General features: G+C 34.4%; 1 protein-coding gene across 1 annotated transcript in view; it reads right to left on the bottom strand.

The window, feature by feature from the left end:
- Positions 1-439: 439 nt before the first annotated feature.
- The window catches only part of LOC123523001 (neuroendocrine convertase 1-like), a 126,226-nt gene continuing 98,676 nt past the window's right edge, over positions 440-27,989 (bottom strand). Inside the window, exons 7-15 of the mRNA XM_053550353.1 lie at positions 25,769-25,857; positions 25,034-25,206; positions 7,888-8,100; positions 6,868-6,968; positions 4,490-4,729; positions 3,796-3,953; positions 2,873-3,006; positions 1,009-1,149; positions 440-526 (exon numbers count right to left, since the gene is read on the bottom strand). Coding sequence (XP_053406328.1) covers positions 440-526; positions 1,009-1,149; positions 2,873-3,006; positions 3,796-3,953; positions 4,490-4,729; positions 6,868-6,968; positions 7,888-8,100; positions 25,034-25,206; positions 25,769-25,857 — 1,336 coding nt within the window. The remainder of the gene's footprint in view (positions 527-1,008; positions 1,150-2,872; positions 3,007-3,795; positions 3,954-4,489; positions 4,730-6,867; positions 6,969-7,887; positions 8,101-25,033; positions 25,207-25,768; positions 25,858-27,989) is intronic.

Raw genomic sequence — 27,989 nt, 5'->3', positions numbered from 1 at the left:
TAAGACAGTTCTTGAAAAACTTGTAATAAGATATACATGTTTCGATGTATGGAAGGCCGTACACGCCATAATGTTACAACGTAAGTCTATGGGAAAACAATTGGTGGTCTCTAACCTATAATGTGGTGACGTCATCAATGGACTTTTCGTCTAGGAAATGGACTTTTATTACTTAAATTACGGCTTTAATTTCAATGAAATCTGTATTTTCTTAAATAAATATGAAAGATAAGAGTTAAACATACATGCTGGTCATTTTCAATAATATATTTATAATTTATCCAATTTATTACGGAAATCTTACAATTAAGACCGCATCCTACGAAATGGACATTTTCTTGCCATAACTTCTACGAAATGGACTTTTATTTTTAATTGCGGCATTACTTTCAAAGATATCTGTAATTTCTTAAACACATATAGTTTATTAGAGATAAACCTACATGTTGGTCATTTTAAGGATATATTTGTCCATTTCGCACTCTATCCCTACCCACCGCAGAGACGGACTGATTACGTCACCACACTGTGATAACAACAACAACATTGCGTTGAATAAGTTAATATGGTTTCGAACAAGTTAATGCTGTATGTTAACATAATGGTACGTCAAATTGACAAGATATAATATGGTCGGTAGACAAGACAGAATAGCAAACAGACAAAATAACACAGCTTTTAACAAGTTAGTACTGCACGTTAACATAATGACATGTCCGTTTTACAAGATACTATGGTCAGTAGACAAGACAGTATAGCAAATGGACAAATCACAACTAGAAAAGACAGTATAGCAAACAGACAAAATAACACAGCGTTTAACAAGTTAATACTGTATGTAAACATAATGGCATGTCCGTTTGACAAGATACTATGGTCAGTAGACCAGACAGTACAGCAAACTAACAAGAAAACACAGCTTTAAACAAGTCAATACTGTATGTTAACATAATAAAACTACAGTTGATCACACCAGACAGTCCCGGTTTTTAGGGCCTAAAACGTTACCTTTCTTTCCACATATACATCATTATAGTTGTGATTGTATTGACGGACACCGTTAGATTTGATCACGTGATCTGGTTGTGTTTTTGTGCCATGTAGAATTAGCTTCACAGACTTCACGACCCCTTCATAATTATGTCCTACCTGAAATATCAAGTAGCTTTTGAACAACCTGACGTCATCATGTAATGATGTGTCCAATAGATAATTTGAGCCGTGCCATGAGAAAACCAACATAGTGGGTGTGCGACCAGCATGGATCCAGACCAGCCTGCGCATCCGCGCAGTCTGGTCAGGATCCATGCTGTTCGCTAACAGTTTCTCCAATTCCAATAGGCTTTAAAAGCGAAAAGCATGGATCCTGACCAGACTGCGCGGATGCGCAGGCTGGTCTGGATCCATGCTGGTCGCAAAGCCACTATATTGGTTTTCTCATGGCGCGGCTCATTTAATTTTGCATTAACTATCTTCGGGAATTTGTAAACTTTAATACAGAAACAGCACATCCTGCCGAAATATAGGAAATATATGTTAACTACTAATAAATAAATATATTTCAACTCCAACAAAGAAAACTTAGATGGTTGAGGGTATTAACTCCGCATACAACGTCCAGTGACTTTGGATATTTTTACCAGCCATGGGTTAGACTTGTCAAGTCGCCAAGGAAATGTTTGACTCCATGAGAAACATTGGTCAAGTCGCCACCATGGATACTTTTGACGCAATAGGAAAGATTGGTCAAGTTACCATGGATTTTATTTGACCACCATGATGACCATGGGAAGGATTGGTAAAGTCTCAATAAATATGATAACAGGACATTCTATATATAAATCGTCGCCATGATAGGCCAGTTGGTTTGCTGGGCTAAAGTCAAAACTGAGAAAATAAACTTTGAAAATCATTTCTGATGTAATGAAATAAAACACGAGTTTTGACAACTGACTGGCAAACATTCAATAAGTATATAATACATGACGCCATGAGATCATTTTATACAACCTCTATTTGGAATATTTCCCCGTCATTGTATAGATTGATAAGGTCTCAATGAATACAATTTGACACCATGATACGGATTTACCAGTCGCTGTGGAGAATATTTTCTCGCCATGTCATAGACTGGTCCGACCACAATATTTTTGACGCCCTGAGACAGACTGCTCAAGTCTCTGTGGATACTATTTGTCCTCCATGGGATGAATTGTTAAAGTATGAATGAAGAATATTTGACGCCACGGGAATAATTTCGTGCCATGAGCTGGACTGGTGAAGTTTTAGAGGATATTATTGACGTCATGAGAAAGATTTACCCAGCTGCCATGGATAAAGTTTGACGCTATGCGATAAATTGGTCCAGTCACAGTAGATACTCTTTTACACCATGGGATATATTTTCCTAGCAGCCATGAAGAATATTTGCTCGCAAAATAGATAGATTAGTACCTTAGAAGTGTGTTCATAGCGGCCTGTACTTTTGCTTGCAAAATATAAAAATAACATTAAATTTTAAAGTGCATCATTTCATCACAGGCGGGAACGCAGATGTTTTCGGCCTCGGCCTTTATGTATTGAGGGAGCTTACGGCCTTTACGAATATGATCCAAAGTTTCCATAATCTCAACTTCTAAAAATTACTCACAAACTCGGGTGTACTAAGTGTTTTTTCAGTCTACCGACATCTTGACGGTATTTTATGAAAGTTATGATTTGGGCTAAATAAGACCATATTCTTTGAGTTTTGTCCTTCGGTCACGGTATGAAGGCAAAACGGCTCCTGTGCATTTTATAAAAGAGTGAATCTCTGTCTAATGAAGTAACACACGACTAATATATTTAATGCTTAATAAAACGTTCATTTTACCCGATCCCTGATTAGAAGCTCCCAAACTCCGTGAGGACTTTCTCCCCAATTATGTACCGACATGAAAGACCAGTTTTGAAACCCATCACTGTTTTCATCGCTGTTTCTTTCAGACAATAACATGGTCTTGTTACCTGCAGATATATTGAATTACAAACATAATGTAAAAACCGAGATTAGGAAATAAATCGGACTTCAGCAACTATTCATGACATCAAACATCTCTCGTAAATAGATAAAACGATTTGTCCCGGTTTGGTAATAATATCAAATACAAAAAAAATTCTAAAATCAGTTTGGTAAAAATAGAATCATAAGAAGTTGGTATAAATAGGAAAATGGCGCGAAAAAAAATGGTATTATATAATGGCGGATTCAAATAGTCCTCAGTTTTTTTTTGCTCTGTAGAGCTATTTTCCCTATTCTTCCCTATTTTCTTCGCATTGTTTTGCTGAAATCGCATGACAGACCTATGCTTGCCGTTTTGGAAGCATTTTCATAATGAAATGATAGCATGGCAGAATTTGTCATAGTATCTTAGGTCATACACCACCACTAAAATTTGGGGTTGATTTTGTAGTTTGTGTGTTTGATTGAAAATATTCTTCTTGCATCAAACCTGACCCCCGCTTTCTTTTGATTTTTTCCTGCTTGTCAATATTCTTCAAGAAAATGTAAGTTACAGACATTTAAAATGGGTCCTGGTGTGTGCTGAAGCCATTGGAAATATGTCAGTTTTATATAGAATAAAGAAGAAGAGCTATTTAGTGTGTTGTAACCTAAAGTACTAAAACCTATAGTCACTGTTTCAAAGAATTACCTTCAAGCCAACTTTGCCAGAGTTTACAGACATTGGTAGTATTTGCGGAAATAGAATATATGAATGAAAGATTCTCTCAACTGACTTTAGATTTAATGTATACCTGTAGGGGAGGTAAGGTCCACTGAGAGTGCTCCACGTTTAGAATAACTCATAGTTAACACTAGTTGCACGTGCTCCAGATAGTTGACTTCGTTTGGTTGACCTTCACAGCCTTCAGATGTCATCTGAATTGAAAGTTCTTGTTTGCTTTTTAAATTACTGAAACACACAAAACACAAGCACACTTTAAATAACAAACATAGTATTGCGATACGAATAACAATACGTGTGCATTCACCACAGAAAAGTATATATATCGTATAGCTCTACACTAGTCATTAATGAAACAAAGAGATAATATTTGTTGCCTTATACTTGAATATTTCTTTCTTTTCAAACGTAAGCAAAGAGTTCGCATTCAGACAAATAATATGCCTGCGGCCGATATCACAGTATAGCATAATATAAACATAATAATATAATATATAGATATATACAGCCCGAAAAGCTCAATAAGGAGAGCGCTGATCTCAAGATCGTGACGTATACTCTCTGTGACGATTTCATAAAATGCATCGTGTCTGATATCATTCGTCCTCCACCTCTGATTCAAGCGGAGAAGTTGGCAGTTACTTGCGGAGAACAGGATAGTTCTGGTACAGCAGAATACCTTCCGTTACATAACAGAAATATTGTTGGAAACTGGCGCTAAACTCCAAGCAAATAAGCTAACACTAAAAGTCAGAAAAGCTCACATAGGTAAGTTTGAGCTATATGACGTCACAACAGAACATATGGACTTCTCTGGAACTGTTTTCCATGTAAGCGGGTTAGCCAACGCTACCATTTCGGCAGCATTTAATAGTCCGAAGCCGAATGCGGAATTTATCCAAAAACCCGCTCCATTCTGTTTCCAACCTTCATTGTCCTTCAATGACGAATATTCTGCGGTCCATGTTACAATATGTTGCATATCTCTCCAAGTTATATTCGGGCTGAAAAAGGTAAGATTTATATTTAAAAAAATCAATGTTCAAATGTTGGATTTTCCAACATAAGGTGAAATGATATACGGTTTTACTTTTGCATAACATTGTCTAGTCTAATATTTTGTCATAAATATTTGTATTTTTATATCATATGGTATTTGTTTACCTAGTATATAAAGGACTTTGAGCAAGTCTTAATGACAGTTGCTTTATTCATCAAATTCTTAATACAATTAAACACAGTACAGTATATCAATTTATACTACTTATAATTGTTTTAGTTTATAGCTGTCAGTGCTTTCAGTTTACCCTTATTGTTACAAAATTAATTGCATTTTAAAATGATTGCATATCTCATTTTGTACTTTCATTTTTATTTTCCCTTTTTATATATAATGGCATCTCCTTGGCGCGTTAGTGATTTACTACTAATATACTGCTACATCACTGCTTTCCAGAAACTGTTAAACAGTAAGGCCAAATATTTTTTCATTCTCCACGTAAGTGGAGATAAATTCTTATTTCCCACAGCGTATATAACCCTTACCATGCTGCACGCGATTGATTCTGCCTTTGCGACCAGTGTAGATCATGATCAGCCTGTACATCCGGGCAGTCTGATCATGATCTACACTGCTCGCTATTCAGCCAGTATTTTTTTGGTAAACTTCCCTTTAGACAGTTAATGGTACTGTCCAAAAAGATGAAAGATAGACAAATTCATTTTAGAAATTAAGCAGGGTAAGGGATAAACACTGACAGATATATGTGTGCATATTTTTGTTCAAAATTCTCAGAAAAAGTGCTTGTTATAAAAGTAAATGTGTATCGAGCATATTTGTCGTTATCCTAATTTATACTATTTTCTGCAAATTGGCTACAATAACATGTGAAACGTGAATGAAATTATTAACGTGATGTGTTTAATGTATACATATTTGGCAAGGATGACTTCCAAGCTATGGTAATCCTTGCCAATCTTTCATACAGAGTTGTCGTTCTTACACTCCCGATAACGTCAACTCTGTATAAGAGATCGATGCCGTGTACAAAATAAAGAGCTTTTTTAATTTAAACTGCATATGACATTAACGTTTCATAGAAAATATTTAATTTCACTTATAAAATGCATTTCTGGAAATTTTCTCCGAAAAAGCATCAATCGAGCCGAAAACATAACTCTAGTTTTTAGCTCGACTATTCGAAGAATGATTTGTCAAAACTACACGATTGTATCTGTCATGTGGCTTTGAAACTTTGAACACTTGTTTATTATAACAGTCTGTATATATACGCAAAGTACTAACTCTGTTAAAGTGCATATGCGCATCTTACGCAGTAGTGTGTTTTTGGTGAATGTTTTATAAAGCAAGTTTTCGGTTGCTGTGCATTAAATGTGTTAATTAACAAATGCCGCATAAGTATTTGAAAGTGATGCTTTAGAAATGAAGAAATCGACTATATAAAATAGTTCATTCTTCAGTCTTGTACGCAAGATCTCCTTACTATAAGTAGAGATTTCGAGTTGAAGGAAGCACTCCTGCAAGCAGTTTGACTTTCTTAAAGACTGCCCCAGTCAAAATAGAAAAGTCATATTAAAAAGTTATATTTCGTAATGGTAACAGGAAGAGTTTGGTATACTGGTTAAAAACTATAATTTCTCCACCTTTTTACACACTATTATATGTGCTGTTTTACTTGAAAATGCGTATAGTTCCACTTTAAGTATTTTGGCTGAATAATGGCCCGTTTTGGACTTGGATACTAGTATTGGTTCAGTTTTCGCACAAGTCCATATTTTATCTAAACTGTTTGACATACGGCTTTGAAACTTTGACCACTTTTTTACCATCATAGTCTCCATATGTAGGCACGACTACATAACTATGACAAGGGATTTTGCTCAGTTATGGCGCTTTTTGACATAGAAATTAGTTAATAATAATAATAAGTTACACATTGCCATATAGTACAAGACTTAACCAGTTCAACAAATACAGGTCTTTTCTCTGAAAATCTCTGGTTATATTTTGATCCCATTCTTACACCAATTCTTCGAATAGTCGAGCGCGCTGTCAGCAGACAGCTCTTGTTATTCATAAGTAATACAATTTGTAGTATGAAATGGCGTATTTCAATTTTACTTAGCCTCCAACACGAGGGCAAATATCCCAGCAGCCAGAGGGGCAGCGGCGGAAGTTCCGGTATGTCCTTGCGTACATGTATTATGGAGGTCTGCACTAGTCTAAAACAAAAATAGATTAATTAAGAATAAGCGAAAGAAGATTTAATATTTTGCAGGGAGTGCATGACAAGTTCATTTGAAACTATCCAAACGAACAAAAAGACCACATAAACTCGGTCTACAAATACATTTTCGTAACTAATATAAATAAAATAACATCCATCGCGTTTTCTTCAATAAATCCATCTGATCCATATTATCTACAAAATGCATAGAATTTATCTTGTCTTATTTATTCCTAATATGAGATTACATAACAATGGCGATGAGAAGATGTATAATTTGTGTTTATATATATTTGCTATGTACGTGGGAGTAAAATCACATGTTCGCTGATGAAAAGAGCAAAAGCCTTTTGAATGATTATATATGTTTTAATAACTTGCTTTAAGAATACGATCCATTAGATAAAACATTTTTTATTAGTATTCCAGCGCAAGCAATTCTTAACTGTTTAAATGGGTCGCTGATGGAAACAATATATAAAGCACCTGTCAATATTTTGCCCGCCCGGGGGAGCGGCGGGCATACACGGGACTTTAGACAGAAGACCATTCCCGACAGGCGGGAATTTGACAAACATTTGATGTACCAACCAGGCTCTAGGGTGGGATTTAGACAAAAAAGGTTGTCTCTAGGGTGGGGATTTAGACAACAAAATTTTTGAAATGTCAAATTCCCCTGGGTCAGCCCGCCGCCCCCCCCCCCTCCCCCGCGGACGGGCAAAATATTGACAGGTGCATAAGAGCGGTTCAGGCAGTATTTATTAGGTATTTTTTTGACGTGTTTGATAGAAGCAGTTTTTGCTTGGGCATTTTAAAGTACAAAAACTTTATGCACTGGAAACTTGCCATTTGCCACATTTAAGGACAACTGCAGTAGAAAAATCAAATATTTTCGAGCAGTGAATCTTACTCACTATTCGTTGGTCGTTATAAGCACCGCTAGAATAGGCTGTGGCTAAAGTTGAAGCGCACTTTTCTGCGTACCACGGGGAAAGTTGTTTTTGAGAGGCACTACTGATAGACATGGTGTAAATACTTCCGGTATAGCCGTCACAATCACAGTTGTCGCCAAGACTACCTCCATTTCCAGATGCCCATGCGTAGATAACACCTTTGCCACCACGACCCTAGTGTAGCAAAATAAATAAACATGACATTTCATAATACAAAAAAAACAATGTCTTTATTTTAAGTTGGACCGGCATTTCCGGTGATAAAAATTTATTTCCGAGTTATTGTTCAACTTTTGTGCCATGTAGCTACTAGTTTTTACTTAAGAAATAGTGATTTAATTATTCGCATCCAAACGACTGCCCATGTTTTGTTAATTGATAAAATTATTGGAACATATTTATTATTTCGATTCTAACAACGCAAATAATTCGCATTTTACAGTACTAGATTTTCAGCAAATGGAACGTATAGATATTTGTTTCTTTTTTATCAGAATTTTGAGAATTATTTATAAATTAGTAATCTAACAGCTCGCAAACTTATTATTCATGACCAGAATCGTTGACCCTGTGTTACGAGTGACGAGCTTAACTTTTATATGACGTCGCATCATTATGACGTCATCTTTATGTCAACATTTATGACCTCACCGTTAATCATAATTGAGCTAACTGAATTCGCTCGTAGAGATCAAACGTGTTTACGCCTACACATAAGTCAGTATGACTTTTTATCATATTTATGTTTTTGAAATGCTGTTTCAACGTTGCCTGAAAGTAGTAATAACAATGAGTTGGGGAGAGTTGGGGCATTGGGGCATTGGTGCATTGGGGCATTGGGCATTGGTGCATTGGGGCAGCGGGCATTTTAATCCGACATAATCCCTAATCGGCTTAATCCCTCGTAATTGGGCAGCGGGCAACAATTAATCCGGCTTAATCACCTTCAATGCGTAAACGTGTGGAGTGTGTCCGAAATTTAAGATCTATATAGCAATAATATAGAATAGTTAATCAGGCAAAATTGTCTAAACTACAACTAAGGTGCTGCGGCCCTTGTTCTATTATAATAAACTGATAGTCACCTTATGCAATAATGACCCGAAAAGAACATACCTCGACTGGCGTCTGCGATTTCTTTTTGGTTTTCCTGTCTAAGAATTTATAAAATCTAACACAAAGTTACAAAGTCATTTATGCAAAATACAGTAAAAAACAAAAGCAGTCAAAAATAAAATAATAAACCACATTGTGAAACCCTTTAAAGACGAAAACATTCGTTATAGCGATAAAGGGAGGTAATCACAAACAATAAATTTACTAATATTTTCCACTATGTAAACAAACATTCAAATTTTTGCGTGCTTCATCAGAAAAGTAAACTTTTGACTTTCCATGTACATATTTTTCATTTCTCTTCCAATATTATAATGATATTTAGACACTCGACCAAAATTTATCTCAGAAAACAAAGGAATAACACCGAACTTGCCGAATTTATAATATCGAACGCACAGAACGTATAATATATGCACATTTGACAGGTAATAAAATATCACATTTTTTAATATCTTAATTTTATTTAAACAGAAATAGCTTGTTGCTGAATTGTTTTTGATTAATTTAACAAAATCTTTATGACTATGGATACCCAATATCTCAGATCCGTACAATAAAAGGGAAAACATCCAGATAGAAAAAACGATAAAAGTTTTTTTTTCATATTCAGTTTTATAAATACAAGGGTTTTTGTTTTATTTGCATTCATTTCAAGATACTTAATCCCCTTCAATGCGCAATCGTTGACAATGGGGATTAAATAAAAAACGCCACCGAAGTAGTACCGAAAACTAATCTCTATTGTAGAAAAAAAATAAGTGGCATTCTATTATAGGATGATACACTACCTCTATTGAACATTAATCGTAAAGAATAACACCGACATATATGGGCGAATAAGTGCAATATATGGTTAAATGTTTTATGTCAAACTTCTGAGTTTTACTACATTTAACAACTGTCATGAACATCCGTACTTGCTAGATCTGGTCCCCGAATTCTATGACAAGTTGTTTATTATTCACACGTTTATCTTTAATCTTATTTATTTCCCATTATTTTAGGTGACTGAAAAGAACTTACCTCCGACGGGCGTCTGCGTTTTTCTTTTTCTTTTTGGGTTTTTTCCTGTCTAAGAACTTATAAAATCTAACACAAAATTACAAAGTCATTTACTGCATAATATAGTACAAACAATAGCAGTCAAAATGAAATAATTAACAACAATCTGTAACATTAGAAGACGAAAACATTTTATATTACGTTGTTCAAGGTAATTACGTACGATATTTTCAGTGTTTAGAAAGCTTACCTAAAACATAACACCCTCAGCCGGTTTTACAAATATCTATATATTTCCGGTCCCCTTATACATATTTACAAAATCTTAAATGTAGTTTTAACAACATCTTTATGATTAAAGATACCTAATATCAAAATCCGTAAAATATACGGAAACAATAGAGAGTCAAACAATTAAGTTTTGTTTTATATTAAATTTTTACTTATACACAGATTTTTGTTTTATTTGCTTTTATTCTAAGATATTTAAATCCGCTTCAATGCGCACTCGTTGACAATTGGGATTAATATTTAAAAAGTGCCACGTGGGAAACGAAAATAATCTTTATTGTAGAAAAACAATAAGTGGCATCGGTATATATAGGATGATACATACCTCTGTTGTAACGTTATCGTAAAGAATAACACCGATATTATGAGAGAAAAGTGTAAAGATAAGTAAAAAACATTACAAAGTTGTTACTGTAGAACGAAATTATGTATTAGTATTATAATAAAACAATACGAAAATTTTTAATAATAAAAGCGTTGAAGGGTACTAAATTAACTGAAAATGTTATACGCTAAAAACTAAAGCGCTAAACGTACTGAAGTAATTTAAAGGTACTTAAATTAATGTTCTTAAAATTGAAAAAAACTAAAAACGTTGGCTGGTTGTAATCAAAGCTTTTGGAAAGCAACTAGTTTTTCTTCAAACTGCATAGCTTGAAAACCTGGGACTACTTCTTTTGCTTTTTCAAACATATCAATCTAAGTCTTCATATATGAACTTCTAAAATAACATGTCTTTCATCATCTAAAATCTGACAAAATGGACACAAGCGCTGATCTACGGGTAGATCTTCATTCTTCCGGTCTCAAGTCGGTTTGGGGTGCCACACCACATCTAAATTTACAAAAGGTTAACGTTGTTTTAATGGCAAAAGCATAGTACAATATTTCTCTACACCATACTCTTCTTTAAAGGTACAATATGTTCTAGCTTATTACCTCCCCTAACGCGAGTGACCAGTAACAGAAATGATTTTCAACAACCATTCATTTTTAAATTGGTCTAACAAACACTGTTCAACTGACTTAACAAGTAACACTTTAGACATAGGCCTGTCAATATAAGAATACATATCGAGACCAATATCTTTCAATTGTTTTCTATCACTAAAGTCCCAAATTTTTAATAGTGTTAATCCGGTATTTTTTGGTGGTCAGGGGAGTAGTTATTACCCGATTAGTTACTATTCATCACAAGTAATTACAACGATATTGAAAATTATTTACATATATGTACGTATTTCAATTATTTTTAACAGTTTTTATTATGTTTTGAAAAGGGTCATAAGTATACAAAAATATAAATAGCCCAAGGAGTAATTCCTTTTAAAAAAAGAATAAAACATTGAGTCTAAAGAAAGACTTGTCAAATATAGGCGTAAAAGGATATGTAAAATACCTCCGCTGTCTATCCATTCAAATTTAATAATTTAGGTAAAGAATACGGTAAAAGCGTGGTTTGCAATAGTCACTAAAGACTGAAAATGTTATACGTTAAAAAACCAAAGCGCTAAACGTACTGAAGTAATTTAAAGGTGAAACAGGTTAATTTAATTAGTCATTAATAAAGTGGAAAGTTAAGTAAAAAAAGGTTGAAAGTCTTTATTATTTCAGTCGGAGAACACATTCCTCGTTTTTTAAAGGGGAAATCATTTTTTAGCAGCTCGGTGCCCTTCTAACGGTATAAAACAGGTAATGAAATAGTCAAAATAAAGTCGAAAAGTGATGGAAATTATTCACTAAGGGAAGAAACCTTGATGAAAAGTAAAATTGTTAGTCGTTTTTTTTAAAAATAGTTTCTCTATTATTCTGACCACATCCGTCTTTGGTTTTATATGTTTTGAGAAGGGTCATAAGAATTAAAAAATATAATATGGCTCTAAAAAGGATATGTAAATACTCCGCTGTCGTCTATTCAAATTAAATATTTTAGGTAAAAAAATACGGTGAAAGCGTGGTTTGCGATAGTCACACAAAAGGCTAAAAATGTTATGCGTTAAAAATCAAAGCGCTAAACTACTGAACCAATTCAAAGGTGAATACGTATGAGTGTACCAATCAATAAAGCGTTATCGTACTCTATAAATGAGTATATAATAACTATTTATCTCTTAATTTAAATACGAATGTATATTATAATGGACGAAGCAAATGTTTTGTCTCGACAACACCAAAGTGTGTGTATACTCGAGTTCTCTTTACAATTAAAGTATGCTAGGTACGTCGTAGATACGCTAGAATCTGTCGCATTTCATCACACTTGTCTCGGTGTAGCAAAGGTTGGCTGTCACAAAGGGATCATACTTGTTTGGTAATAAACCGAGCGTGCAAGCCAAGACGCTTATATCGATAACAAAATTTTGACTCAGAAGAGAGTAAGTAAGCTGTTTACTTATTATGGCGATATCATAGACGGTATTGATACGAAAAGCTGTTGTTTGACTGGGGGACGGAAATGAAAGGTTTGGACATGTATGCACGAGCATTATAGACATGTTCATGTTACAAGTGAAATGTAAAGACTATCGAGAATCTCGCATGAAAACAATCCCGCCTGGAGGAGAAACGTTTTGAGGGCAGCCAGAAGCATTCTAACGCAGACGCATGCTAAAAATAAACGAACACGTAAATTAACTAACATGTTGAAAATTTACTTTCCTCACTGGCAAAAATGAGGGGAGGAACTTCAGTTTAAAAGTAGAAAAATTGATCAACCCATCCACAAAGTTTAAAAACGAAGATTGTCATTTATAGAACCATGAAATTGTACTTGGAAAATGAAAAGCTTTTTGTTTGCCTGGGGAGACGGAAATGAAATGGTTGGACATGTATGCACGGCATTATAGACATGTTCATGTTACAAGTGAAATGTAAAGACTATCCGGAATCCGCATGAAAAACAATCAATCCCGCCTGGAGGAGAAGCGTTTTGAGGGTAGCCAGAAGCGTTCTAACGCAGCACAATGCTTAAATAGACGAAATACGTAAATAAACTAACACGTAGACATTTTTTTTCTCACGGGCCCAAAAATGACGGAGAAACTTCAGTTTAAAAGTAGAAAGAGTGATCAACACACGGAGGAAGAAGAGATCTATCAAGTAAACCCTTTTACCTAACAATTCAGGGCAGAAATCCTCCAACAAGGAACTTTTATCCAATAGGTCTTTAACCTTCATCATATACATCATTTACAGTTTCCATATAAACGCATTTACTTGAACATGAAGATACAACTGTGTCTTTCTATCAATTATCTGAAACGAAATTTGAATTATAGCCCAATTTTTATGGGAGTTACATATGCATGGTAGTTAATGAACTGAAAAAAAAATATAAAAATAGTGTCGGTCTAAATATCAGATAGATCTATATAGAACCTGTTCGTTCTAATGTAGCGATATATTTTGGGTCGTTAATGTTAAAAGTATTTTCAACTTATTTTCTTTTCATGAAAAATTTATATAAGAAACAAGTAAAAGTTTGAATTTAGGACGCTAAACAGCTTTCTGTTATAATTTTAATGAACCGTATTTCTTTAACTGGACATTCATGGTTGACAAAATGCGCAAGCTAATTCTATATGATACATACTGTAAAAGTTTGAATGGTTTTAATCAAAAGCGTTGAATTACTTTTTTTTAAAATTTATTTCAGTCGGAGAAGATCTTTCTTGTATTTGAAGAACATTAATATACCTTTGTGTTATAAAACCCATAAAATTTGAATTTGTTTTGACAGAAACGATGAATCTTTGGTTGACGTTTTGGTGAACACAAATAAATAACGTATTCCTTTATCGTATTTATTTCTTCAACATCGTTTTACAAATTGATATCAGCTTTTCAATAAGCGTCTCAAACCCGTTCTAAATGAAGAATTGCATCAAACGTTTATCTACGTTTTCGTAAGCAGAATAAGATTTTGTTTATTATCCTTCTAGACTGGAAACCAATTATATTGAAGTTTTTGGGCCCACCACCCTGTATCACATCTTTGACATAAAGCGCTATTTCCTCCATTTCCAGGAATATAAGTCATGCAGTCGTTTCACTGATTGCCTCTAATTCAAATTCATCTTATGAAAAACGAATCATATCGATCAAAGTGTCTTTAAAAGATATAAAAGTGCTTCTTTTTCTTAAGCCACTGTTTTATGCTTCCGTGGGAAATGTTTGTGGCGTTATTTTGCCAAGAGCCAGTTATACGGCTCGTAGCCCAAAACACGTAATATAAGGGTTTTGTATGGTCTTTCAACACAGTCAAAAAAATATTTTTCCACATAGATCCAATGTTTAACACATCCATCATTTATAAAACGCCTCTTCTGCCTGTTTTCATACAAATTGCGTGTTTTTGATGAACACAAATCAGCAAAAAGCTATTTCTTTTTAAAATGAAATTAAGATACTTCCTTTAAAACGAAACCTAGAATAACACGATAGTAGGTAGTGAATGCTCAATGCATTTTACATTACACAGTGCGTTTCAAATATCAGTTAATAAATACATTAAATAAAATCGTACATAGCATTGGAAGGACTGTATGTTAGTTTAAAACGGCAACGTGGACATGTTTTCCCAATATTTCTAAGAAGTAAGTTAGTACAAAATTAAAATTTTAAATAACTTTTAGTAATTAGATATCTTATTGTTAGCTAATTTCTTTTAAAACAACGCGTTAATCGGTCCTTTCCAGTCTAGGATTGCGTGCAATGACTTGTGTCACTTAAACACTAACCCCCATGAGCGATCACTTTAAAAAAACCATGAATATTGAAATAAATTTTGTTCCCATCGGGTACAGCCTCAAAAAATGTTAACCCGAATTAATAGGTAAAAACGATTTTTTTGCATTCGGTAAGTTTTTGCAATGTCATCGATTTTTGTATAATCGAGTCAGTTTTGTAAACTCTCGGGAAAGTTTTTGTTAAAAGGTAAAGGCAAATTTTTTGCATTCGGAAAGTTTTGTAAACGCTAATCAACTTTTGTATAAAAGAAGTTTTTGTAAAGACTATGATGTTTGCGCGAATATCACAAAAAAATGTTAAATCCCGTTAAATTTATATAGTGTAAAAAAAAACAGTTTTTGTGCATTGGGAAAGTTTTGCATTGTCGATCGATTTTTGTATTAATCGAGTCAGTTTTTGTAAACCCCCTCAGGAATTTATTGTTAAAGTAATGGCATATTTATGACCTGGTAAGTTTTTGTAAACGCGAATCAACTTTTTGTATAGATTAGTAAGTTTTTGTAAAAGACTAATGATGTTTTGCGCGAATAGTCACAAAAATTTTAAAAATCCCGTTTAAAATATAGTGTAAAAAAATCGATTTTTTGTTGCATCTGGTAATTTTTTTGTCAATGCCCGATGATTTTTTGTATTAATCGAGTCAGTTTTTGTAAACTCTCAGGAAGTTTTTTTTAAAGGTAATGGCATATTTTGATGCATCCGGTAAGTTTTTGTAAACGCTAATCAACTTTTGTATAACCTAAGTAAGTTTTTGTAAAAGACTAATGATATTAATGATACTAATGATATAGCCACAAAAAGAAGTTTTTTGTTAAAGGTAATGGCTATTTTGTTGCACTCAGCTAAGTTTTTTTCTTTTTTGCTAAACCCCTTTCCCGATTTTGAAAGAACCACGGCGCCAATAATAATCTATTCAAGCGAAAACGAAAGTGGTAGAGGGTTTTCAGCTATAGCAATACTAAAAGATAGCCCGGCCCCAATAATAATCTATTCAAGCGAAAACGAAAGTGGTAGAGGGTTTTCAGCTATAGCAATACTAATACCCAAATAAAATGTATAAGACATGGGGATAGAAAATGAAGTGTTCTTATTTAAGGCATTTAAATATTTCTTTTAAGCGTCGAATGTTTCTCAACAGCTCATTGTTTTATACACTCATGTTTTTGTTTCATGAAAAGACGAGACAACTTAATCAAACATCGTACAACTTGTCATAGAATTCGAGGACCAGACTAGCAAGTAACGGATTCTCATGAAAATACGCACGAAAAAAACTAGGGATCACCAGTGAATGTTTTATTGTTGTCTTTCTACTTAATTTTTCTATCTCGTATGCGGTAAGCTATGCCATACGTGATCACCCGTTTGTTTAATTCGCGGAAAATCGGAAATTGTAAAAAAACTATTTATCTCTGACATGTTAAATGTAACTATGAAAAACACTGATATATTCAAATATTCATGTATTTTTTAAGATGATTACGCTCATCTGGATTAGTGTTTCAAGTGACCACACAGTCATTGCACAGCAATCCCAGACTGGAAAGACCAGATTAACCGCGTTTTGATAATAGAAATAAGCTAACAATAAGATATCTAACCCTTACTAAAGTTAAAATTTGAATTTTGTACCTAACTTACTTCTTTTGAAATATTGGAAAACATGTCCACGTGGCCGTTAAGCTAACATACAGTCCTTCCAATGCTATGTTTCGATTTTATTAATGTATTTATTAACTGATTATTTGAAACGCACTGTGTAATGTTAATGCATTGAGCCATTCATACCTATATCGTGTTTTCTAGGTTTGTTTAAAGGAAGTATCATAATTCATTTAAACAGAAATAGCTTTTTGCTGATTTGTGTTTCATCAAAATACACGCAATTTTTATAAAAAGGCCGAAGAGGCAGTTTTATAAATGATGGATGTGTTAGCATTGGATCTATGTGGAAAAATATTTTCTTCTGTGTTGAAAGACCATACATACCGTTTATATTACGTGTTGGGAAATACGAGCCCTATAAACTGGCTCTTGGCAAAATAACGCCACAAACATTTTCCCACGGAAACATAAAAAAGTGGCTTAAAGAAAAAAGTCACTTTTATATCTTTTAAAGACACTTGATCGTATGATCGTTTTCATAAGATGAATTTGAATATTGAGGCAATCAGTGAAACTGACTGCATGGGCTTATATTTCCTGAGAATGAGGAAATTTGCGCTTTATGTCAAAGATGTGATACGAGGTGGTGGCCAAGAACCCTTTAATATAATTGGTTTCCAGTCTTAGAGAAGGATAATAAACAAAAATCTATTCTGCTTACAAAACTGTAGATATCGTTGATGCAATTCTTCATTAGAAAATGTTAGAGACGCTTATTGAAAAGCATGATTATCAATTTGTAAAAAGATGTTGAAGAAATAAAAAAACGATAAAGGAAATACGATTATTTTATTTGTGTTCACCAATTACGTCAACCAAAGATTCATCGTTCTGTCAAAACAAATTCAAATTTATGGGTTTTATAACACAAAGGTATATTAATGTTTTCAAATAACAAGAAGATCTTTCCGACTGAAAAAAATAAAAAAAAGTAATTTCAAACGCTTTTGATTAAAACCATTCAAACTTTTACAGATATGTATCAATATAGAATTAGCTGCGCATTTTGTCAACCATGAATTGTCCAGTTAAAGAAATACGGTTCATTAAAATATTACAGAAAGCTGTTTAGCGATCCTAAATTCAAACTATTACTTGTTTCTTATATAAATTTGCATGAAAGAAAAAAAGTTGAAAATACTTTTAACATTAACGACCCAAAATATATCGCTACATTAGAACGAACAGGTTCTATATAGATCTATCTGATATTTTAGACCGACACATTTTTATATTTTTTTTTTCAGTATATTTAACTACACATGCATATGTAACTCTATAAAAATCTGGGCTATAATTCCCAAATTTCGTTACAGATATATTGATAGAAAAAACACAGTTGTATCTTCAGGGTTTAAGTAAATGCGTTTATATGGAAACTGTAAATGATGTATATGAATGAAGGTAAAAGACCTATTGGATAAAAAGTTCCCTTTTTGGAGAGTCTGCCCCGAATTGTTAGGTAAAGGTTCTATTGATAGATCTCTTCTTCCTCCGTGTGTTGATCACTCTTTCTACTTTTTAAACTGAAGTTTCTCCGTCATTTTTGCCAGTGAGAAAAAAAAATGTCTACGTGTTAGTTTATTTAAAGTATTCGTCTATTTCAAGCATGCGTGCTGCGTTAGAACGCTCTGGCTACCCTCAAAACGCTTCCCTCCAGGCGGGATTGATTGTTTTTCATGCGAGATTCTCGATAGTCTTTACATTTCCCCTTGTAACATGAACATGTCTATAATGCTCGTGCTTACATGTTCCAACATTTCATTTCGTCTCCCAGGGAAACAAAAGCTTTTCATTTTCCAAGTACAATTACATGGTTCTATAAATGGACAATCTTCGTTTTTAACTTCGTAGATGGGTTGATCAATTTTTCTACTTTTAAAACTGAAAATTCCTCCGTCTTTTCGCCAGTGAGGAAAGTAAATTGTCAACATTAGTTAATTTAACGTTTTTCGTTTATTTTTACATGCGTGCTGCGTTAGAATGCTTCTGGCTGCCCTCAAAACGTTTCTCCTCCCGGCGGGATTGTTTTTCATGCGAGATTCTCGATTTGTCTTTACATTTCACTTGTAACATGAACATGTCTATAATGCTCGTGCATACATGTCCAAAACCTTTCATTTCCGCCCCAGTCAAACAACAGCTTTTCGTAGTCAATACCGTCTTGATATCGCCATAATAAGTAAACAGCTTACTTACTCTCTTCTGAGTACAAATTTTGTTTTCGATATAAGCGTCTTTGGCTGCACGCTCGGTTTATTATTCAAACAAGTATGATCCCCTTTTGGGGACAGCCAACCTTTGCTACACCCGAGACAAGTGTGATGAAATCGACAGATCTAGCGTATCTACGACGTACCTAGCCCTACTTTAATTGTAAAGAGAACTCGAGTATACACACACTTTTGTGTTGTCGAGACAAAACATTTGCTTCGTCCATTATAATATACGTTCGTATTTTAAATTAAGAGTTAAATAGTTATTTATATACTTCAATTGATAGAAGTACGATAACGCATTTATTGATTGGGACACTCATACGTATTCACCTTTTAAATTTGGGTTTAGTACGTTTAGCGCTTTGATTTTTTAAAAGCATAACATTTTTAGCCTTTAGTGTGACTATCGCAAACCACGCTTTTCACCCGTATTTTTTTTACCTAAATATTGAATTTGAATAGACAGACAGCGGAGTATTTTACATATCCTTTTTAGAGCCTATATTTATTTTTTGTATTCTTATGACCCCCTTTTCAAAAATAATAAACCAAAGACGGATGTGGTCAGAATAATATGAGAAACTATTCAAAAAAAAAACGACTAACAAATTGACTTTTCATCAAGGTTTTTTCCCTTAGTGAATAATTTCCATCACTTTTGACTTTATTTGACTATTTTCATTACCTGTTTTATACGCGTTAGAAGGGCACCGAGCTGCTAATAATGATCTTCCCTTAAATAACGAGGAATGTGTTCTTTCCCACTGAAAAATAAAGTACTTTTCAACGCTTTTATACTTAACTTTTCCACTTTATAAAATGACTAATTTAAAATTAACCTGTTTCCACCTTTAAATTACTTCAGTACGTTAGCGCTTTGGTTTTTTAACGTATAACATTTTCAGTCTTTAGTGACTATTGCAAACCACGCTTTTACCCTATTCTTTACCTAATTATTAAATTTGAATGGATAGACAGCGGAGTATTTACATATCCTTTTTACAGCCTATATTTGACAAGTCTTTCTTTAGACTCAATGTTTTTATTCCTTTTTTTATAGGAATTACTCCTTGGGCTATTTTAAATTTTTGTATACTTATGACCCTTTTCAAAACCATAATAAAAACTGTTAGAAAATAATTGAAATACGTACATATATGTAATAATTTTCAATATCGTTGTAATTACTTGTGATGAATAGTAACTAATCGGATAAACTACTCCCCTGACTCACCAAAAAATACCGGATTAACACTATTAAAAATTGGTACTTTAGTGATAGAAAACAACTGAAAGATATTGGTCTCGATATGTATTCTTATATTGACAGGCCTATGTCTAAAGTGTTACTTGTTAAGTCAGTTGAACAGTGTTTGTTAACCAATTTAAAAATGAATGGTTGTTGAAAACATTTCTGTTACTGGTCCCTCGCGTAGGGGGGGTAATAAGCTTAGAACATATTGTTACCTTTAAAGAAGAGTATGGTGTAGAGAAATATTTGTACTATGCTTTTGCCATTAAAACAAACGTTCAAACCTTTTGTAAATTTAGATGTGGTGTGGCACCAATCAGACTTTAGACCGGAAGATATGAAGATCTACCCGTAGATCAGCGCTTGTGTCCATTTTTGGGCAGATTTTAGTGATGAAAGACATGTTATTCTAGAATGTTCACTATATGAAGACTTAAGATTGATTATGTTTGAAAAAGGGAAATGAAGTAGTCCCAGGTTTCAAGCTATTTCAGTTTGAAGAAAAACAGTTGCTTTCAACGCTTTGATTACAACCAGCCAACGTTTTAGTTTTATTTATTTATTTTGTTGGGTTTATTGTCGCACCGACACAATTTTAGGTCATATGGCGACTTTCCAGCTTTAATGGTGGAGGAAGACCCCAGGTGCCCCTCCGTGCATATTTCATCACGAGCGGGCACCTGGGCAGAACCACCGACCTTCCGTAAGCCAGCTGGATGGCTTCCTCACGTGAAGAATTCTACGCCCCAAATGAGGTTTCGAACCCACATCGATGAGGGGCAAGTGGTTTGAAGTCAACGACTCTAACCACTCGGCCACGGAGGCCCCCGTTTTAGTTTTACAATTTTAAGAACATTAATTTTAACGTAACCTTTAAATTACTTCGTACGTTTAGCGCTTTAGTTTTTTAGCGTATAACATTTCAGTTTAAATTAGTACCCTTCAACGCTTTTATTATTAAAATTTTCGTATTGTTTTATTTAATACTAATACATAATTTCGTTCTACAGTAACAACTTTGTAAGTTTTTTACTTATCTTTTTCACTTTTCTCTCATATATATCGGGGTTATTCTTTACGATTAACGTTACAACAGAGGTAGTGTTCATCCCATATATACAGAATGCCACTTATTGTTTTTCTACTAAGATTAGTTTTCGTTACTACGGTGGCACTTTTTAAATTTAATCCCAATTGTCAACGAGTGCGCATTGAAGCGGATTTAAGTATCTTAGAATAAAAGCAAATAAAACAAAATCTGGTATAAGAAAATTGAATATAAAAAAAAAACATTAATTGTTTTGACTCTCTATTGGTTTCCGTTTCTATTTTCGGATCTGAGATATTAGGTATCTTTAATCATAAAGATGTTGTTAAACTACATTTAAGATTTTGTAAATATGTATAAGGGGACCGAAATATATAGATATTTTTAAAAACCCGGGTGAGGGTGTTATGTTTTAGGTAAGCTTTCTAAACACTGAAAATATCGTACGTAATTTACCTTGAACAACGTAATATAAAATGTTTTCGTCTTCTAATGTTACAGATTGTTGTTAATTATTTCATTTTGACTGCTATTGTTTGTACTATATTATGCAGTAAATGACTTTGTAATTTTGTGTTAGATTTTATAAGTTCTTAGACAGGAAAACCAATAAGAAAAGAAATCGCAGACGGCCCGTCGGAGGTAAGTTCTTTTCAGTCCACTTAAAATAATGGGAAATAAATAAGATAATGATAAACGTGTAAATAATAATCAAACTTGTCATAGAATTCGGGGACCAGATCTAGCAAGTACGGATGTTCATGACAGTTGTTAAGATGTAGTTAAACTCAGAAGTTTGACATAAAACATTTAACCATATATTGCACTTATTCGCCCATATGGGTGGACGGATAGCTCAGTGGTTTGCACACTGGCCTTCCAATCCTGAGGTCGGGGTTCGATCCCTGGCTAGGGAATTTTCAGAAACGCTTTTCAGTGTTTCCCACCCAACTAGAGGTGTACTGGTCAGGAACCCAGGCAATCCTTGCGTGTATCAGTGCTATACACTGGGCACGTTAAAGAACCAGGTGTCTATTCGAAACGAGCTAGGCCCAAGTTGCCGGATAAGCCTGTATCTGATTTTTTGATCTCTCTGCGTGGGGGCTTTGTCTCACTCTGTCCCTTGGTCAGATCGCTCTGTGTCTGTACTAGTAGAGGATGAATTATGCGCCCGTGTGGCTGCATTTGAACTATGTAAAACGCCTTAGGCGCTATATAAATCTGGTAAAATTTAATGTACAACGCCAGTGAATATACTATGTGTAAAATTAGGCGTTTAATCAAATAAAGCAGTTTCAGTTTTCAGTTTATATGTCGGTGTTATTCTTTACGATTAATGTTACAATAGAGGTAGTGTATCATCCTATAATAGAATGCCACTTATTGTTTTTCACAATAAAAGATAGTTTTCGGTACAAATTCGGTGGCGTTTTTTTACTTTAAACCCGATTGTCAACGATTGCGATTGAAGGGGATTAAGTATCTTGAATGGGAAAGCAAATAAAACAAAAACCCTTGTATTTATAAAACTGAATATGAAAAAAAAACTTTTATCTTTTGTCTATCTGGATGTTCTTATTATTGTACGGATCTGAGATATTGGGTATCCATAGTCATAAAGATTCTGTAAATTAATCAACACAATTCAGCAACAAGTTATTTCTGTGTTAAAAAAAATTAAGATATTAAAAAATGGGGATATTTTATTAACCTGTCAAATGTGCATATATTATACGTTCTGTGCGTTCGATATTTTAAATTCGGCCCAAAGTTCGGTTTTTATTCCTTTGTTTTCCCGAGATAAAATTTTGGTCGAGTGTCTAAATATCATTATAAGTATTGGAAGAGAAATGAAAAATATGTACATGGAAAAATCAAACGTTTACTTTTCTGATGAAGCAGCCAAAGATTTGAATGTGTTACATAGTGGAAAATATTAGTAAATTTATTGTTTGTGATTACCTCCTTTATCGCGATAACTGAATGTTTTCGTCTTCTAAGGGTTTCACAATGTGGTTTATTATTTCATTTTTGACTGCTTTTGTTTGTACTGTATTATGCAGTAAATGACTTTGTAACTTTGTGTTAGATTTTATAAATTCTTAGACAGGAAAACCAAAAGAAATCGCAGACGGCCAGTCGGAGGTATGTTCTTTTCAGTCATTTAAATTGCATAAGGTGACGTATCAGTTTATTATTAATAAGAACAAAGGGCCGCAGCACCTTAGGTTGTAGTTTTTGACAATTTTGCCTTTAATTAAACATATTCTATATTATTGCTATATATATCTTGAAATTTCGACCACACTCCCCAACGTTTACGCATTGAAGGGATTTAAACCGGATTAATTGTTGCCCCGCGCCCCAATTTCGAGGGGATTAAACCGGGGTTAGGGATTTGTCGGATTAAATGCCCAATGCCCCAACTCTCCCCAACTCATTGTTATCTACTACTCCTGAAATAATTCGTATGTAATGGAAGTGAAGTAGAATCTCTTATGTCACAATAATAGGGTGTGAAATGTAACAGCCAACCATATTTTATCATAGATTCAAGTATAGGCGATTTCGCTATATGTTTATATAGTAATTGCTGCGGATCGTGTTAGAATTCAAGACAATTTGTAACGAATAACAAATTATACTTTATACAACACTTTCAGTCCAGTTTATAACAAATGACCTCACAATCGTTAACCGGTTGCGAGCAAAACAGTTCGTGGCGGACAAAACAGTTCTCTGATATTTTGCCAAGATCTGTATTAGGGAATGTATTTTAGACCAAACAATCAATTTACAGAAACAAAGATCTAATAACATATTTGGCACCAAATGATTGCTGACCCTAATACAGATCTTGGCAAAAATATTGGAGAACTGTTTTATCGGAACTGTTTTGCTAGCAACCGGTTAACGCGTTTGGACATGGAAGACGTCGATATCGGAGAGTTTCGTGACTTCATAATGCATAAATTCAAAAGAAGTATATAAGAGGGAAAGTGAAAGTAGAAATTTCATTGCTGACAGGGTGGTTTTAAACTGCCTTTTGTCGTGTTATATTTTATTCTTAGATGACATAAATCTTAAAAACAAACACGTATATTTTCATTATCAATATTATTTCTGAACACTAGGCGCGTTTAGTAAAAAACTGTATATGTGTTTTTGACAATATACTCGGTTCTTGTGAAATGTCTCGTAAATCAAAAATGTCAACTGAGAAGGATTGACTTTAGTGATACATTTCCTATCAAATTAAAAAGTCATGCTTTTCTACGAGTGAATATAGACGGGTTGCTTTTAACGATATATCATATTAAAAATCCACTGGTTTTTAGGAGTGAATAATTCTATGACAAGGAATTCCCTATACGTTTCTTCGGAGAAGCTTTGTTCATACGTTTAATAACATCAAAACTTAGCACTGCTAGTTTTGTACAAGAAGTAACGAAATAATTAAATGCAGTATCACATGCAAAACGTTATATACATTTGCATTTCTACACATACTTTTTAAGCGTTTTCTGATTCATGCTGCATGTATTTTAATCCTTACCCTGCTAAATTTCTATAATGAACTTGTCCGTCTTTCAGTTCGGACAGTACCATTAACTGTTAAAAGGGGTGCTTACCAAAAGATACTGGCTGAATAGCGAACAATGCAGATCATGATCAGACTGCACGGATGTGCAGGCTGATCATGATCTAGACTGGTCGCAAAGGCAGAATCACTTGTAAAAACATCATCAAAGTCGCTCTTACTTGAGTTATTCCTCTTTCAAATGCTTCTGTAGCTAGTTTCCCCGGACCTTCTACTGTTTTTCCATCATCATTTGGTCCCCAACTAGCACTGTACACATCTATATATTCATGGTTGAAACCGATTGCCTCCCCTTCCAGTGCATCGGTAACGGATCCGTCCAACATTCGTACACCTGAAATTAAAAGTATTTTCAACCTTTTTCACTGCGTTTTCTGCGTTACGTTGACGAACAATATGATGCATTAGATTATAATGTGGCTCCCACATATTTTGTTATAAACATAAAACATGTCAATTTCTTGTTAAATTCTATTTTTGATAATTGTTTTCTTATGCATTTGCCAAAGCTTTGAACATTGATTAACATAGAAGAAAATATCATTGAACACATTGTTTATGATTACCTCCCTTTATAGCTCTAATTGTAAAAGTTCATGTGTAATATTGAAAGTAGCGATTTTCTAACCATGAAATTATACATAACATCTATTTTGACAGTTGCTTTATCTGTTTTTAATATAAAAGTTAAAGTCCTTATAACCAACCACTTAAGACCTTATATTAATCAAAGACTTGAAAGGACTGATAACCAGTGCTTATTGAGTGATATTTCAACCGATACACCTGAAGAATCAACATTTCATTGTGCATAGACCGGTACAAATGTAGTTGATTAAGAGCTATAACCTGTTGCTAAAGCACTGGCTAAAAAGCCAAACAGGAAATATACATACCTCCTATTTTGGCATTGTATGCAATTCCAACACCACAGAATCCATTGTTTTCAACCATTGCTATCTCACCTGCACATCTTGTACCGTGTCTGAAAGAAACAAAAAGCTTACAGGTTTCTACGTTTTAAAATTTCAAGGTTAAGATCGCTGACTTCAAATCACCGATGTGGGTTCGAGCCTTACTCGTGGTGATGAATTCTTCATGTGAGGAAACAATCCAGCTGGCTAACGGAAGGTCAGTTGTTCTACCATTATGCACGGAGGAGCACTTGGGGTCTTCCTCGACCATCAAAGCTGGAAAGTCTCCATGTGACCTATGCTTGTGTCGGTCCGACGTTAAACACAAAGAAAAGAAAAATTCTCATGAATATAAGGTAAGTTCATCCCACAACATTTACAGATTATCGAGACTGAGCTAATACCCCGTAACATAACCAATGCATTAAAGCATTACTTTGTATGACTGACGCAATGTTCAAACTTACTTATCGTCCATATTCCTTAAATTCATATAAAAATATTGATGGAAACTAGTAGATTAGAGGGAAGGATCGTATCTACGGAAAGGATTGCTTACTTGTTCTCGTTAGTAGGGTCATATCAAGGGAAAGATTTTCTTACTTGTTCTCGTTAATAGGGTCGTATCTGAAGAAAGGATTGTTTACTCGTTCTCGTTGGTAGGATCGTATCTAGGGAAAGGATTGCTTACTTGTTCTCGTTGGTAGGATCATATCTAGGGAAATGATTGTTTACTTGTTCTCGTTGGTAGGATCGTATCTAGGGAAAGGATTGCTTACTTGTTCTCGTTGGTAGGATCGTGTCTAGGGAAAGACCTGCTTACTTGTTCTCGTTAATAGGATCGTATCTAAGGAAAGGATTGTTTACTTGTTCTCGTTAGAAGGGTGGTATCTGAGAAAAGGATTATTTACTTGTTCTCGTTGGTAGGGTCGTATCTAGGGTATGGATTGCTTACTTGTTCTCATCGATGGGATCGTTTCTACGAAAAGGATTATTTACATGTTCTCGTTGGTAGGGTCGTATCTAGGGTATGGATTGCTTACTTGTTCTCATCGATGGGATCGTATCTACGAAAAGGATTGTTTACTTGTTCTCGTTAGTACAGTCGTATCTAAGGAAAGGATTGCTTACTTGTTCTCGTTAGTAGATTCGTATCAAGGGAAAGATTTTCTTACTTGTTCTTGTTAATAGGGTCGTATCTGAAGAAAGGATTGTTTACTCGTTCTCGTTGGTAGGATCATATCTAGGGAAATGATTGTTTACTTGTTCTCGTTGGTAGGATCGTATCTAGGGAAAGGATTGCTTACTTGTTCTCGTCGGTAGGATCGTGTCTAGGGAAAGACCTGTTTACTTGTTCTCGTTAATAGGATCGTATCTAAGGAAAGGATTGTTTACTTGTTCTCGTTAGAAGGGTCGTATCTGAGGAAAGGATTATTTACTTGTTCTCGTTGGTAGGGTCGTATCTAGGGTATGGGTTGCTTACTTGTTCTCATCGATGGGATCGTATCTACGAAAAGGATTGTTTACCTGTTCTCGTTAGTAAAGTCGTATCTAAGGAAAGGAGAGTTTACTTGTTCTCGTTGGTAGAATCGTATCTAGGGAAGACCTGCTTACTTGTTCTCGTTGATAAGATCGTATCTACGGAAAGGATTGCTTACATGTTCTCGTTAGTAGGGTCGTATCTATGGAATGATTGTTTACATGTTCTCATTAGTAGGGTCGTATCTAAGGAAAGGAATGTATGTTCTCGTTGATAATGTCGTATCTAGGGTAAGGATTGCTTACTTGTTCTCGTTGATAGGGTCGTATCGACGGAAAGGATTATTTACTTGTTCTCGTTAGTATCGTCGTGTCAGGAGAAAGATCTTCTTACTTGTTCTTGTTGATGGGATCGTATCTTGGGAAAGGTTTACGTATTTGTCCTCGTTCGTAGGATGGTATCTAGGGAAAAGTTTGCGTATTTGTCCTCGTTGGTAGGGTCGTATCTAAAGAAAGACTGCTTACTTTTTCTTGTTAGTAGGGTCGTAGGGAAAATATCGCTTATTTGTTCTCGTTAGTAGGCTCACATATAAGGAAATGATTGCTTACTTGTTTTCGTTAGTAGGGTTGTATCTAGGGAAAGGATGCTTACTTGTTTTCGTTAGTAGGGTTGTATCTAGGGAAAGGATGCTTACTTGTTCTCGTTAGTAGGATCGTATCTAGG

Source organism: Mercenaria mercenaria, chromosome 8 (genome assembly GCF_021730395.1).
Source record: "Mercenaria mercenaria strain notata chromosome 8, MADL_Memer_1, whole genome shotgun sequence".
Lineage (NCBI taxonomy): Eukaryota > Metazoa > Mollusca > Bivalvia > Venerida > Veneridae > Mercenaria > Mercenaria mercenaria.
The sequence above is the reverse complement of the archived record's forward strand: the minus strand, read 5'-3'. Positions and strand labels throughout refer to the sequence as shown.